At 47.8% G+C, this 12,306-nt stretch overlaps 1 protein-coding gene across 2 annotated transcripts in view; it reads left to right on the forward strand.

The window, feature by feature from the left end:
• LOC123510958 (collagen alpha-1(I) chain-like) overlaps positions 1-9,042 on the forward strand; it is a 26,365-nt gene extending 17,323 nt beyond the window's left edge. For both annotated transcript variants that reach the window (XM_045266494.1, XM_045266493.1), the window contains exons 4-19: positions 571-711; positions 970-1,099; positions 1,352-1,476; positions 1,864-2,070; positions 2,413-2,620; positions 2,740-2,927; positions 3,161-3,377; positions 3,560-3,810; positions 4,270-4,683; positions 4,767-5,252; positions 5,433-5,702; positions 5,904-6,119; positions 6,214-6,910; positions 7,129-7,307; positions 7,470-7,691; positions 8,270-9,042. In XM_045266494.1, coding sequence (XP_045122429.1) covers positions 571-711; positions 970-1,099; positions 1,352-1,476; positions 1,864-2,070; positions 2,413-2,620; positions 2,740-2,927; positions 3,161-3,377; positions 3,560-3,810; positions 4,270-4,683; positions 4,767-5,252; positions 5,433-5,702; positions 5,904-6,119; positions 6,214-6,910; positions 7,129-7,307; positions 7,470-7,691; positions 8,270-8,416 — 4,098 coding nt within the window. In that variant the 3' untranslated portion in view covers positions 8,417-9,042. The remainder of the gene's footprint in view (positions 1-570; positions 712-969; positions 1,100-1,351; positions 1,477-1,863; positions 2,071-2,412; positions 2,621-2,739; positions 2,928-3,160; positions 3,378-3,559; positions 3,811-4,269; positions 4,684-4,766; positions 5,253-5,432; positions 5,703-5,903; positions 6,120-6,213; positions 6,911-7,128; positions 7,308-7,469; positions 7,692-8,269) is intronic.
• The last annotated feature ends 3,264 nt before the right edge of the window (positions 9,043-12,306 follow it).

Below are 12,306 nucleotides of genomic sequence, written 5' to 3' on the forward strand. Positions count from 1 at the left end.
ATTTTATAATGTAAAAAGGACACTTGCCACATACTACACAAACTTAGAAGATTGAGGCCCACTGAGGAACTCGCCAAGAGAATTATTTAAAAGTAGTCTTGAGATTTCCTTCTTGAAAGAATTGAAGTCACAAGAAAAGACACAAGCAGAGAGTTCTAGAGTTTACCAGTGAAGGGAGCAAAGGAGGAGCTAGTGAAAGATTGAGAATACTACTTAACTTTCATTAAGGAACATAATAGGGGGTTAGAGAAAGTAGAAAGGGTAAGAATACTATATTGCGAGTGCAACGTAGCTTGGTTATATAAACAAGGTGAGAAGATGTTAGATATCGAATATGTATTTGTCAGCTTTTCAAAATAGCGTGTTGTGTTTTGAGAACAGTATCATCAGGTGGTAGAAAAGTTTGATAAGATGTTATATAATGAAGATAAGATAATCAGGTGACAAAATTACTGAGTCTTTGTAATATGGTGACTGAATTGTGTTTTAGGAAAAGGTTGAAAAAATGTTATATATTGAAAATATAATTAAATTATCAGTTCGTGATGGATTCATTCCCTCTCTCCGCAGACCTCCCCCGAGTCTGGCTACGGCGTCTCCACCACAGGGGTTCAAGGTCCTGAGGGACCCCAAGGTGAACAGGGCCAGGCAGGGTCTCCAGGAAACCCAGGAATCCCCGGTGATCCTGGACCACCCGGACCCATGCCTGACGTGAGTATGAGTACCTCAGGGTGAGTCTATCTGTACCAGGGTTAGTCTAAATGTCCCAGGGTGAGTCTATCGGTACCAGAGCAAATCTATGTGTCCCAGGGTCGAGTAGGTGAAGCATCGGTCATCTTTGTCCAGAATACACTTTTATCAACTAAAGCCGCGTCCATCGTGTATTGTTAATTAATTACTAGGATAAGTGTGTCATGTTGGCTGAGTTCCTTGCACACAGCATAAGTGTGTGTTCCCACGTGTTGACAGATCACACCATGGCTGGCTCAGCTCTCTCAGTCCCAGGGCGGCGAAAAGGGTCCCGGAGGAGGTATCGGCCCTGGTACATTCAGCTACTTGCAGTCGCAGGTCGGCCCCGTCGGTCCCAGAGGAAGCCCAGGTGTGTGTGTGTGTGTGTGTGTGTGTGTGTGTGTGTGTGTGTGTGTGTGAGAGAGAGAGAGAGAGAGAGAGAGAGAGAGAGAGAGAGAGAGAGAGAGAGAGAGAGAGAGAGAGAGAGAGAGAGAGAGAGAGAGAGAGAGAGAGAGAGAGAGAGAGAGAGAGAGAGAGAGAGAGAGAGAGAGAGAGAGAGAGAGATATTCAGATCCAAGGCTATTATGGAGAACGTTATTCTGAACATTCATTTTGCTCACAGGTTCTGCAGGTCCCCCCGGTCCCCAAGGATTCCAGGGTATGCGTGGTGAGCCTGGTGATCCAGGTTCCATTGGCTCCTCTGGACCCCCAGGACCCCGGGGTATGCCTGGCATTCCCGGCAAGGACGTGAGTGCGAGGAGTTGTTCTGCAGTCTTGGTTGTGGTGCGGCGTGCGTGCTGAAAGCTGGGGTGTATGATGGCTGGTGGTGTGTACTGGAGTGTGTAATGGTTGTGGAGTGTGTATTGGAGTGTGTGCTGGCTGGTGATGTGTGTGTTGGAACGTGTGTTGTATGCTGGCTGGCGGAGTGTGTGCTGAGTGATAGCGTGTATGTTGAGTGTGTGCTGGGTGGTAGTGTGTGTGTTGAGTGTGTGTGGTGAGTGTGTGCTGGTTGGTGGTGTGGTGTCTTGGCTGTAGTGTGTGCTGGCTGGTGGTGTGTGTGCTGGGTGTCTGATATGCAAGGAGGCTGCGTGAGTTGTGCCTAGCTTGGCATCACCAGCTTCACTGTCTCCTCAGGGCGACAATGGCGATGATGGAGCTCCTGGCCCCCCTGGTGCTGTGGGGCCCCCCGGTCCTCGCGGCCTTCCCGGCATGCCAGGTCTGCCCGGCGTGAAGGGCCACCGCGGCTTCCCGGGTATAGATGGAGCTAAGGGAGAACAAGGAAAATCTGGAAACAAGGGCTCCAGCGGACCGGGCGGTCCCCCAGGTCCCATTGGTCCCATGGTGAGTGTGTTCTCAGGTCTCTTCGATTTCATACTCACTTTTCCTGCACCATCATTCACTTTTTCTTTTTTTTTCATATATACCTTCTGACTGTAAAGCCACTGTTCCATCCACACTAATGTTTCCCTCGACCCTCCCCTCCACCCCTGTTATCTGTTACGCTGGTCACTCTTAGGCTTCAGTTCCTGGCGCCATTCAGGCAACATGATTCAAGAATATTCACTTAATGGAGGACTTGTGCTGGCGTGGGGCTGCTTGGCTGTCATGTCTAATCGGCAGCACCAGTACTAGCACCAACATCAGCAAAAACAACACCAAATTCTTTACTTCTGACTTCCACAGGGTTCGGCTGGTCCTCGGGGTGAGCGAGGGCGCGAGGGACCTCCTGGTCCTCCTGGTCTGAGGGGTATTGACGGAATTGCAGGTCCTCCAGGACCAAGTGGTCCTCCAGGAAAATCTGGACCACCTGGCTTCCCTGGTAGTGCTGGAGCTAAGGGCGACCAGGGCGTGCAAGGCCCCAAGGGATCCCAGGGTCTTCAGGGACCACGAGGTAAGGCCCACGTGGATGGAAGGGGCATGTGCTCAGCAGTGTGTCGTGTTGTAAGAAATTTCCTGCAACAGCTCTGCCAGGTGTGTACTCATACTTATCTTATACATTTCTTTGTGTAGGAGAGGCTGGCAAACCAGGCACTCCAGGCGAGCGCGGTCCCCAGGGCGCTTCTGGTAAGGATGGTCTCATTGGTGATAAAGGCGCACCAGGATCCCAAGGTGACTCTGGCCCTCCTGGCTTCCCTGGAGCTCGTGGTCCCCCCGGACTCTCTGGCAGTCCTGGCCCACCTGGCAGCAAAGGAGAACGGGTGTGTACGTGTGTGTGTGTGTGTGTGTGTGTGTGTGTGTGTGTGTGTGTGTCCATGAGAGAGAGAGAGAGAGAGAGAGAGAGAGAGAGAGAGAGAGAGAGAGAGAGAGAGAGAGAGAGAGAGAGAGAGAGAGAGAGAGAGAGAGAGAGAGAGAGAGAGAGAGAGAGAGAGAGAGAGAGAGAGAAAGGTGGAACACCATGTAAAAAGATAAAATGACATGGGAACTGTTGCAGGGCCTAGGAGGAGTGCGAGGTTTCAAGGGAGAGTCTGGCATGAAGGGAGAGTCTGGTACACCGGGTCCTAGGGGTCTCCCTGGACCGCCAGGATCTTCAGGAAAACGAGGGAAGAGAGGTATGCGAGGATCCCCTGGTGGAATGGGTCTGCAGGGAGAACGAGGACCCACCGGTGGTCGAGGCCTTCCTGGTGCTGATGGACCTCCTGGACCTAAGGGTGAGTTGGCACTGCCTCAACAAGCTGTTCTGTCAGGCTCTTCAGGCTGCAGATGAGGCGCCTTTAGACCATCACTGTCCTTCTTGTGTCATCAAGATAGTACGATGAATCACGTTTACGACTCAGAGGCGATCAAGTAAAAGTATAACGATGTGGCTGATGCTTTGTTATTTGTTTCGCAGGTCAGAGTGGAGATCCAGGTCCCCCAGGCAGCTCTGGGCAGAAAGGTCGTGAAGGAAACCCTGGACCACCGGGTCTTCCAGGCCGACAGGGACTTAGAGGTCCAACTGGTCTCTCTGGTCCTCCAGGAAAGACAGGTAGATCAGGGTCTAGGGGACCACCTGGAGCTGATGGCAAACCTGGTGATCAGGGACCGCAGGGCATTCAAGGTCTACCAGGACCTATGGGGCCACCAGGACCTATGGGACAAATGGTAAGACACACACACACACACACACACACACACACACACACACACACACACGGCCCGGTAGCTCAGTGGTTAGAGCGCTGGCTTCACAAGCCAGAGGACTGGGGTTCGATTCCCCGGCCGGGTGGAGATATTGGGGTGTGTCTCCTTTCACGTGTAGCCCCTGTTCACCTAGCAGTGAGTAGGTACGGGATGTAAATCGAGGAGTTGTGACCTTATTGTCCCGGTGTGTGGTTGTGCCTGGTCTCAGGCCTATCCGAAGATCGGAAATAATGAGCTCTGAGCTCGTTCCGTAGGGTAACGTCTGGCTGTCTCGTCAGAGACTGCAGCAGATCAAACAAACAGTGAATTACACAAACACACACACACACACACACACACACACACACACACACACACACACACACACACACACACACACACACACACACACGAATTACTAAATAATTATGTGCTCTGCAGGGTGAATCGGGTAAGGATGGTAACCCTGGTGAGTCAGGCCCTCCTGGACCACGTGGTGACCCAGGAAAGGATGGTGACCAAGGCTCCCTTGGTCCACCCGGCCCTACAGGAAGTCCAGGAGAGAGGGGACCACCCGGATCCCCTGGTGCTCGTGGCTTCCAGGGTCTTCCTGGTGCACCAGGTCTTGCTGGATCGAGTGGCAAGGATGGAGAAGCTGGCATGCAGGGTCCACGGGGTCTTCCTGGCAGTGTGGGTCCTCGTGGTAATAGAGGCTTCCCAGGAGAGCGTGGATCCAGTGGTTCCCCAGGAGAATCTGGCAAGCGTGGGGAACCAGGACAATCAGGGCCTGATGGCCCCCCAGGTCCTCCTGGCCCTGCAGGACAGAAGGGACATTCTGGACCCTCCGGCCTCGTAGTGAGTATTATAGTTGTCTTTCTGTTTGCTGCTTCCATGTAGTGCTTCTTGGGCAGTATAAATGATGTGCGTCTCCTTTACAGGGTCTGCCTGGAGGTCGTGGTCCCCCTGGTATGCCGGGAGAAAAAGGTGAGCGTGGCTCTTTTGGTCCCGTTGGTAGCGAAGGTCCCCCAGGCCGTCAGGGTGACCAAGGTCCTCAAGGAATAATGGGACCAGTTGGACCTCCTGGAGAGCCAGCAGATAAGGGAGACCCAGGTCCTCCTGGTCCTCCTGGTGAACCTGGTGCCAACGGCTTAACAGGAGAACGTGGAACTCAGGGAGAACAGGGTCTGCAAGGCTTTCCGGGACCACTTGGACCTCCAGGAATTTTAGGACCAAAAGGACAGCGAGGCCTTCCAGGACAGAAGGGCTCCCAAGGTAATCCTGGCTCCATGGGGCCTCCTGGAGAACAGGGACCTCAAGGTCTGGTGGGTCTGAGGGGCACCAAGGGACAGCGAGGCGAGTCGGGGAAGCGCGGTGATGCAGGTCTGATGGGTCCTCCTGGACGTCCTGGTAACTCAGGCGCACCTGTAAGTACTCCCAATATCTCACTCGTGTTGCCAGGTGACCCTAATTAACATGCTTCTGAGCTGAAACTTTCTGTATATTTTTGCTTCTAACTTTATACTTCTAATTGCCAATTTGCTTGAGTTCTTTTCTTCATTCTCGAAGATGATGGTGGAGGCATAATTGTAATATGTTCTCTGCAGGGTTCTCCAGGAGACCAAGGTCGTCCCGGCACAGCAGGCATCCCCGGCATCAAGGGATCTCCTGGTGACACAGGCCGACCAGGCTTGCCTGGACCAGCTGGGCAGCCTGGAGCCCCTGGACCAGAAGGTTCCAAAGGGGAGGCTGGTCCAGATGGTCGTCCTGGTCCTGTTGGCCAACCAGGTCCCGTTGGCTCAGCAGGAGAGCGAGGTCTACCTGGGCTCCCTGGCCCACCTGGTCCTGCTGGTCGTCAAGGAAAACGAGGTGATCGCGTGAGTATCTTACCATCCATGCTGTACTGCCTCACAATCTGTTCATCTTCACTCTTACATGTGTAGGCATTATCGAATTTCAACCAGCATACATTTGCCTGGAGGAATTACTGGTGTACAGGCTAGCAGGTTGTTATGAAGAAATGGATTCTTTCATGAAAATAAAGAGCTTCATGAAGTTAATTATTTTGATCCTTACAGGGAGAAACTGGCCCTGAGGGTAAGAGAGGTGATGAGGGTCCCATTGGCCCACCTGGTCTTGCTGGTCCAATTGGCCCTATCGGTATTCCTGGTGAAACTGGTGTTCCTGGTGCTGATGGCAAACCTGGACCTCCCGGTATTGCTGGCCGCACAGGAGACAAGGGTCCCCAGGGATCCCCTGGTCCACAGGGTGGCCCTGGTCCAACTGGTCTGCCTGTGAGTATAATGCATTCCTTTGCTCTTTATCAGTTTTGGTTCTATCTTACCTACTGGTCTTTCTTCATATTTTCAATATTTTTCTCACTGGCAGGGTCCTCCCGGGTCATCAGGACCCATTGGTCCTACTGGAGAACGTGGAGAGCGAGGAGAAATTGGTCCCCAGGGTGTGGAGGGCCCTCGTGGTCCCAGAGGAAAGCCAGGAGCTCCTGGGTCTCAGGGTGAAAAGGGAGAAACGGGCAACAGTGGACCTAAGGGAAGCAAGGGCCATCCTGGTCTCGTTGGTCTGCAAGGTCTTCCTGGAGCTCAAGGTGGTAGGGGCGATAAAGGTCTCCCAGGCATGGCAGGTCCTCCTGGTCCTGCAGGTGAGCCTGGTCCTAAAGGTCCCCCTGGCCGTGATGGAGGAATTGGACTTCAGGGTGTCATGGGTCCTCCAGGCCCTCGTGGTCCTTCTGGTGAGAGTGGCAACTCTGGTCAACCAGGCCCACCTGGTCCCGTTGGTCCTCCTGGTCCTCCTGGAGAGTCCATGGGCTATGGTGTGGAGGTGTTGGCAGCTTTTCTGGGCCAGGGTCAAACCAAGGGCCCTGATCCTCTACAGGGAGATGACTCTGAGTTACCTGCACGACTCTTTGGCCAAGAAATTACAGACGATGAGAGGCGTGACCTCATCACCAAGGCTTATGAACAGCTCAAGGCGTCGTATAAGAAGTTCCTAAGACCAGAGGGTACCAAGGAGTCCCCAGCGAAGACCTGCCGTGACCTGTCATACACCCATCCCGACCTGCCCAGCGGTGAGTAACGACACACTCACACACACACACACACACACACACACACACACACACACACACACGTGTGCGCACGCACGCACACACACACACACACACACACACACACACACACACACACACACACACACCATAGAAGAATATGAAGTAGCTCATGTAAAATCAACTAATTTGTTCACATTTTCGACAAGTAGGCTACACATACTCCTCTCTTCCCTCAGGTGAGTACTGGGTAGATCCTAATGAAGGCGACGTAAAGGACGCCCTCGTGGTGCACTGTGACATGGAGCAGAAGGCCACGTGTGTCCTAACTCAGCCCAGCATGACGCAGGAATACAACTGGGTGGGAAGAACCTCTGGCATCACCTGGCTGGGTGAGGACATCGAACCTGGATTTGAGGTGCGTGGTGGTAATGTGGTGGTAGTGGAGGTATGGTGTATAATAGTAGTGAACTCAAGATGAGCCTAGGTGATATATCAGTAATTATAACACAAGTTTGTATCCTGAATAGGCAGTAATAACGGAGCTTTGATTGAAGTCTTCCCTTTCTCTGCCTTCCAGTTTACATACAAGGCGGACAGCAACCAAATGCGCTTCCTGCAGCTTCTCTCTTCCGAGGCATGGCAGCAGTTGACATACCACTGCAAGAACTCCGTGGCTGTCTTCGATGCTACTAGGAAGAATTTACGTAGTGCAATACAAGTCATGACCGCGGCAGACACGGAGCTGAAGGCTAGAGGCAACAGGAAGTTTAGATATCGAGTGATAGAAGATGGTTGCAGGGTAAGTAGATGTACAAAGATATGAAGTCTAGCTGTTTCTACTTATTTTGTCGTCGTTCTATTCTTGTAGATTTGTATGTTTCTTTTCTTATCTATAATTTCAACATTCTCCTGTAGACTATGTTGATACTACAGAAGTATTTTCATGATTCTAGTGACATTAGAAAAAAAAAAAACATAGTCAGGAAAAAAAAGGAACAGGCACAAGAGCCCGCCTTATTTCCTCTCTTGCTTTGAAAATGTTTTCTTTACGAGGCAAAAGGTTTTCAAAATAAGGACCGTAGATTTCGCTTTTTCTTTCGCTTTTTGTATCAGTGGAAAACACACACATGCAAACACACTTAAGAGACTGATTTATTTTATTTGTGGCTTTTTATATGGTTCTTTTACAAGTGTAAAGTTTCTAGAATTATGGAGCATTTAATCTTTTCATATTCTCTTGTTGTCTGCATAAACAGGGAAAAAATCTACATCTATAAGAGCTCTAATTATGACCTCTATGGCATTTATAAATGTTATCCTGAGGGTTTTCAAAATATGGACCATGTAACTCATTTGTTTTCTGTTTCTTTCCCACAGACGAAGTCCAGCACTTGGTCCAGCACGAAGATAGAGTACCGCACGAACAAACCGCAGCGGTTACCCTTCCTGGACGTGGGTCTCCGCGATGTAGGGAAAGCTGACCAAGCATTCAAGATCGAACTGAGCCACGTTTGTTTCTCGTAGGGTCCGCCGACGAGAAATAGACACCGGCGGGAGGGGACGGTGGACACAAGGTTGGATTTGGGGGACGGGGAATAGGAGTGTTCATCTGCGGTGGACAGTGTCGGCGAGGGATGAAAATAAATGAATATCGATCTCCGGTTCCCTGTCGGCGGCTCTGTCCCTCTCGCTCCCGTCCCTGAACCATGCCACGCCCGCCGCCCTCTCCCGCTATGACTTGTTGATTTTTTTGTATCATTATCATTAAGTTAAACCGCTCGCCGCTCTCGCACTCAATCTTTCCTGTTGTTTTCCAGTGTTCCTACTTTCCTTCCTTCATTTCTTTCCTCGTAGGTTAATACAAGGACACTTGCTGATGAAGTAAAGCGCCGTGAAAATACAAAGTACGTACAGTGTAAAAGTTGTTCGAGAAAGAAGAAAGAAAGAGAAAAAGAGTAATAGAAAATATTTAAAGACGTGTTGTATAGAGACAATAACTCTAACTGTGTACATTTTGTATATTGACAAATGAGTGTTGATTTAGCCGCCCCCAGTCTCTCAGTCGGGAGGGAAAAAAAAAAAAAAACTTTCTACATGAAACTTTTTTATGTAGGTTTTGTAAATTTATAAAAATATAATAACGAAGGGGATATGTGTCATTTACTTACCTATTTATTCATACCTATATGTATCCTTATATCTCAAACCTCTCTCTCTCTCTCTCTCTCTCTCTCTCTCTCTCTCTCTCTCTCTCTCATTAATAAATCCTACATTTCCCTCCTTCCTTTCCCTATTGTTCTATTTTCCCTCTCCATCTTTCCCTTATTACTCATTTACTCTTTTCCCTTTTACAGTATATCTTGATATGATTTTAGACCATTGAATACCACGAGTCAGGACTGGATGGCTATCAGACTCTTTACCAAAACAGTCGTAAATGCTAGTGCTGTCTGTTTCTTCCTTTGTGTTCCTTACATCATCCATTCACCACCAGAAGGCTTTCCTCTTGTTGTCTATTGGTGTCTGATCCCTTAAATATTTGTTGTTATTTTTACTGTTTGGGATCTTAATGCAGAATATCTACGAAGGAAAGCTAGTGTATATAAAGATGAGTTATGGAATTTGGAGATATTCGGTTTTATATCAAGAAAGAAGAATCATGGTTAGAAGAGAGAGAGAGAGAGAGAAAAGTCATTCAGGAGAGGGTATGGGAGAGGCGGTGTATAGTAGAGAGGAGAACAGGAATGTCTTACCACGGTATGGAAGATGGAGGATAGTGATGTGACGGGAGTTGCTGGTCCTGTCGTGCAGATGTTAGAATTGATCGCACCTGATATTACTGCCTCACATGTGTGCTGCGATAACACTTAGTATGGTACTAGCAGGGTGTGTGTGTGTGTGTGTGTGTGTGTGTAGGCGTATGTCTTTGTGTGTGTGCGCGTGGGGGAGGTTGAGGGAGAATGGTGTGTGAGTGTTTGTTGACGCAGGAGTAATATGCGTTGAGAAGTCTGTTTAGCAACTAGCTCTGTCTGTTGGAGGACGTCAGGGCTACGTGAGTTTTGCATGTTATAGAGGAAGGACGTGTTGCGTGTTTGTTTATAAGACAGTGAAGTAATGTAGAAAGCCAGGACTCATATTATTTTTATATATTTATATTTTCATATTACTATCATTCATATCGCGATTATGGACAGAAATTATATCAATATATGAAGACAGATTGACAAGACTTCTGCATTGTTAAAAGAAGAAACGGTCTTGAGACCCCGGCTGGTCGTGTTTGGAGCCTTGGAAGACAGTCGCGTAGAAAGACCAAGGGTTTCCGAACACTGGTCACTGATTTTTCAATATCCCTCCAATGTCTTGCTGGAGTAAACACCATAAGAAAGAACAACAGCAGAGGCCCAACTCCTTAGCCAAGGTCAGTAGTCTTATGACACCGCCTGAGTGAACCTACTAGGCAGGCCGTAACATATTGCAGGAGTTATATCTAAACAATGTTGTTCGTTATTCGAGTTTTTTTTCCCTTGTCTAGTCAGATATTGATGCATAGCGGATCGGCGGATGTGGAGGCGTCGTTCTTATCCGATATGTCTACTTACCTCTACTAACCTCTCCCTGGTCAAGGCAATCCTGTCACAAAATGGAGCCACATGACTAAGCCTTAATATCTGCTGTTCAGATACATCAGCTATTGCTATAAGTGAAGTTTGGTAAAGGTTTAAACGAGACAGAAAGGGGGTCGTCCTCTCCACTGACCCGCCTTCATCTTGGATATCTCTCTCTTCCTTAAATTGAAACTAGAAACTAAAGTATTTTCTTACGCTTCTAGGTTCAAATTCCCTTGTGCTTCAGTCCCTCTTAACTCATATCTCGTTCTCTGGATTCTACTTGAATTCTCTGTGAGCTTTCTTATCACAAGTATTTCGTTTAGGGAACATAAGAAATCAAATAGCTAAGTTTATTCACCTCCTAGCTTTCTTAACTCTACCCAGTAACCTAGCTCCCTTATCACCAGTTTTCTACCTAGTGAACGTGTAGCACTGAAGGATTTCCACGTCCACAAATACAAAGACAAGACATTTACATTAAGACCTACAGCGCCTGTAGGCACACTTGAACAGTGCATGGGAAGCGCTGTTCAGCTTCCGCCCATTATAATGGCGCAGGCAATTTTATTTATTATAGTGGTACCCATATTAGGGCCCATATCACCCCCGAAGCTCGTCTTGGGTGTAACCACCTAGAACCTGGGTATCATGGTGACATGTAGGTAGGTAACTTTAAACCACTCGACGAATGGCAGTGTTTAATTTTAAGGCTGTACGTGGTGGGATTCGAACCTATACACGTGGACGTCTGCCCGATCCCACGCCCACCTCCTTAACCACTACGCCACCACCTTCAGTTTTACAGATAGGGGCTTTTTGTTCTATTTTTACACTGTTCACCTTCACTTCTCCTCCCGGTAAAGGCTATTTTGAAACGCTCTGCCCTCTCGATCACCACGACTATTTTCAAAGGTTACAGAGAAAATTAGCGGGGCTCTCAAGTGTATTTCTCATGATAATTATTTAGAAATTTTGTTTATCAGTCACCAAAACCTTAAAAAACACCTTTAAAGACCTGTGTAACTTTAAATACAGATTTTTTAATATAGTGACTGTCGGGGAGGAAGTGTTTCATTGTTGTTTGTAAGTTAATACTTGGATAAAAATACAAGATAATGAAAATAAAGCTCCTCCATTTAAACATTTCTTAAGATTATGATATCTGAGACCGTAAGGCAATCACTGAGTAAGAGGAAAGTTAAATACAGCGTTTTTTTTTTTTTTTGCTGAGACAAGAAATAAGGTGCCAACTAATCAGAGCAAGGCACGCGTAAGTCCACGTAAGGCATCGAATCCTAAGCCAAGTCACTTATGCAGAGGGGCGAGATGAAGTATTAAGAAGAAAAAAGAAGGTATATGGGACTGAAGCAACAGTATAAGTATAGTAAGGAACATATGATAGTGGAGTAGAGATAGTTGTATTAGTAGTAATAGCAGTAGTAATGTCATTAATAGTAGAAACATTAAGTAAGTAATCGTTTGCAACGGGGCATTTTTTCGCTCTAACGTCAGCATTTATTCATAATTATAACCTCATTTTATTGAAAGAAAACTCAGCACTCATCTTTTACATAATTGTCTTAGTCTAAAAAGAGGATATTGAAGCGTTTGCATGAAGAATTACTTCTTGTTTACAGTCTTCTGGTCTAATATAAAATTCTATTTACTCATATCATCTTGAAATATTTCATTCTAATTAACCGCAGTCTTTTATATAACTGTTTTGTCTTGAAATGAGGAGAAATAGGAAATTGTATAAGGAATTGGATCTTGTTTACAGAGCAAAGGCTCCGATACTTATAA

Source organism: Portunus trituberculatus, chromosome 30, assembly GCF_017591435.1.
Source record: "Portunus trituberculatus isolate SZX2019 chromosome 30, ASM1759143v1, whole genome shotgun sequence".
NCBI lineage: Eukaryota > Metazoa > Arthropoda > Malacostraca > Decapoda > Portunidae > Portunus > Portunus trituberculatus.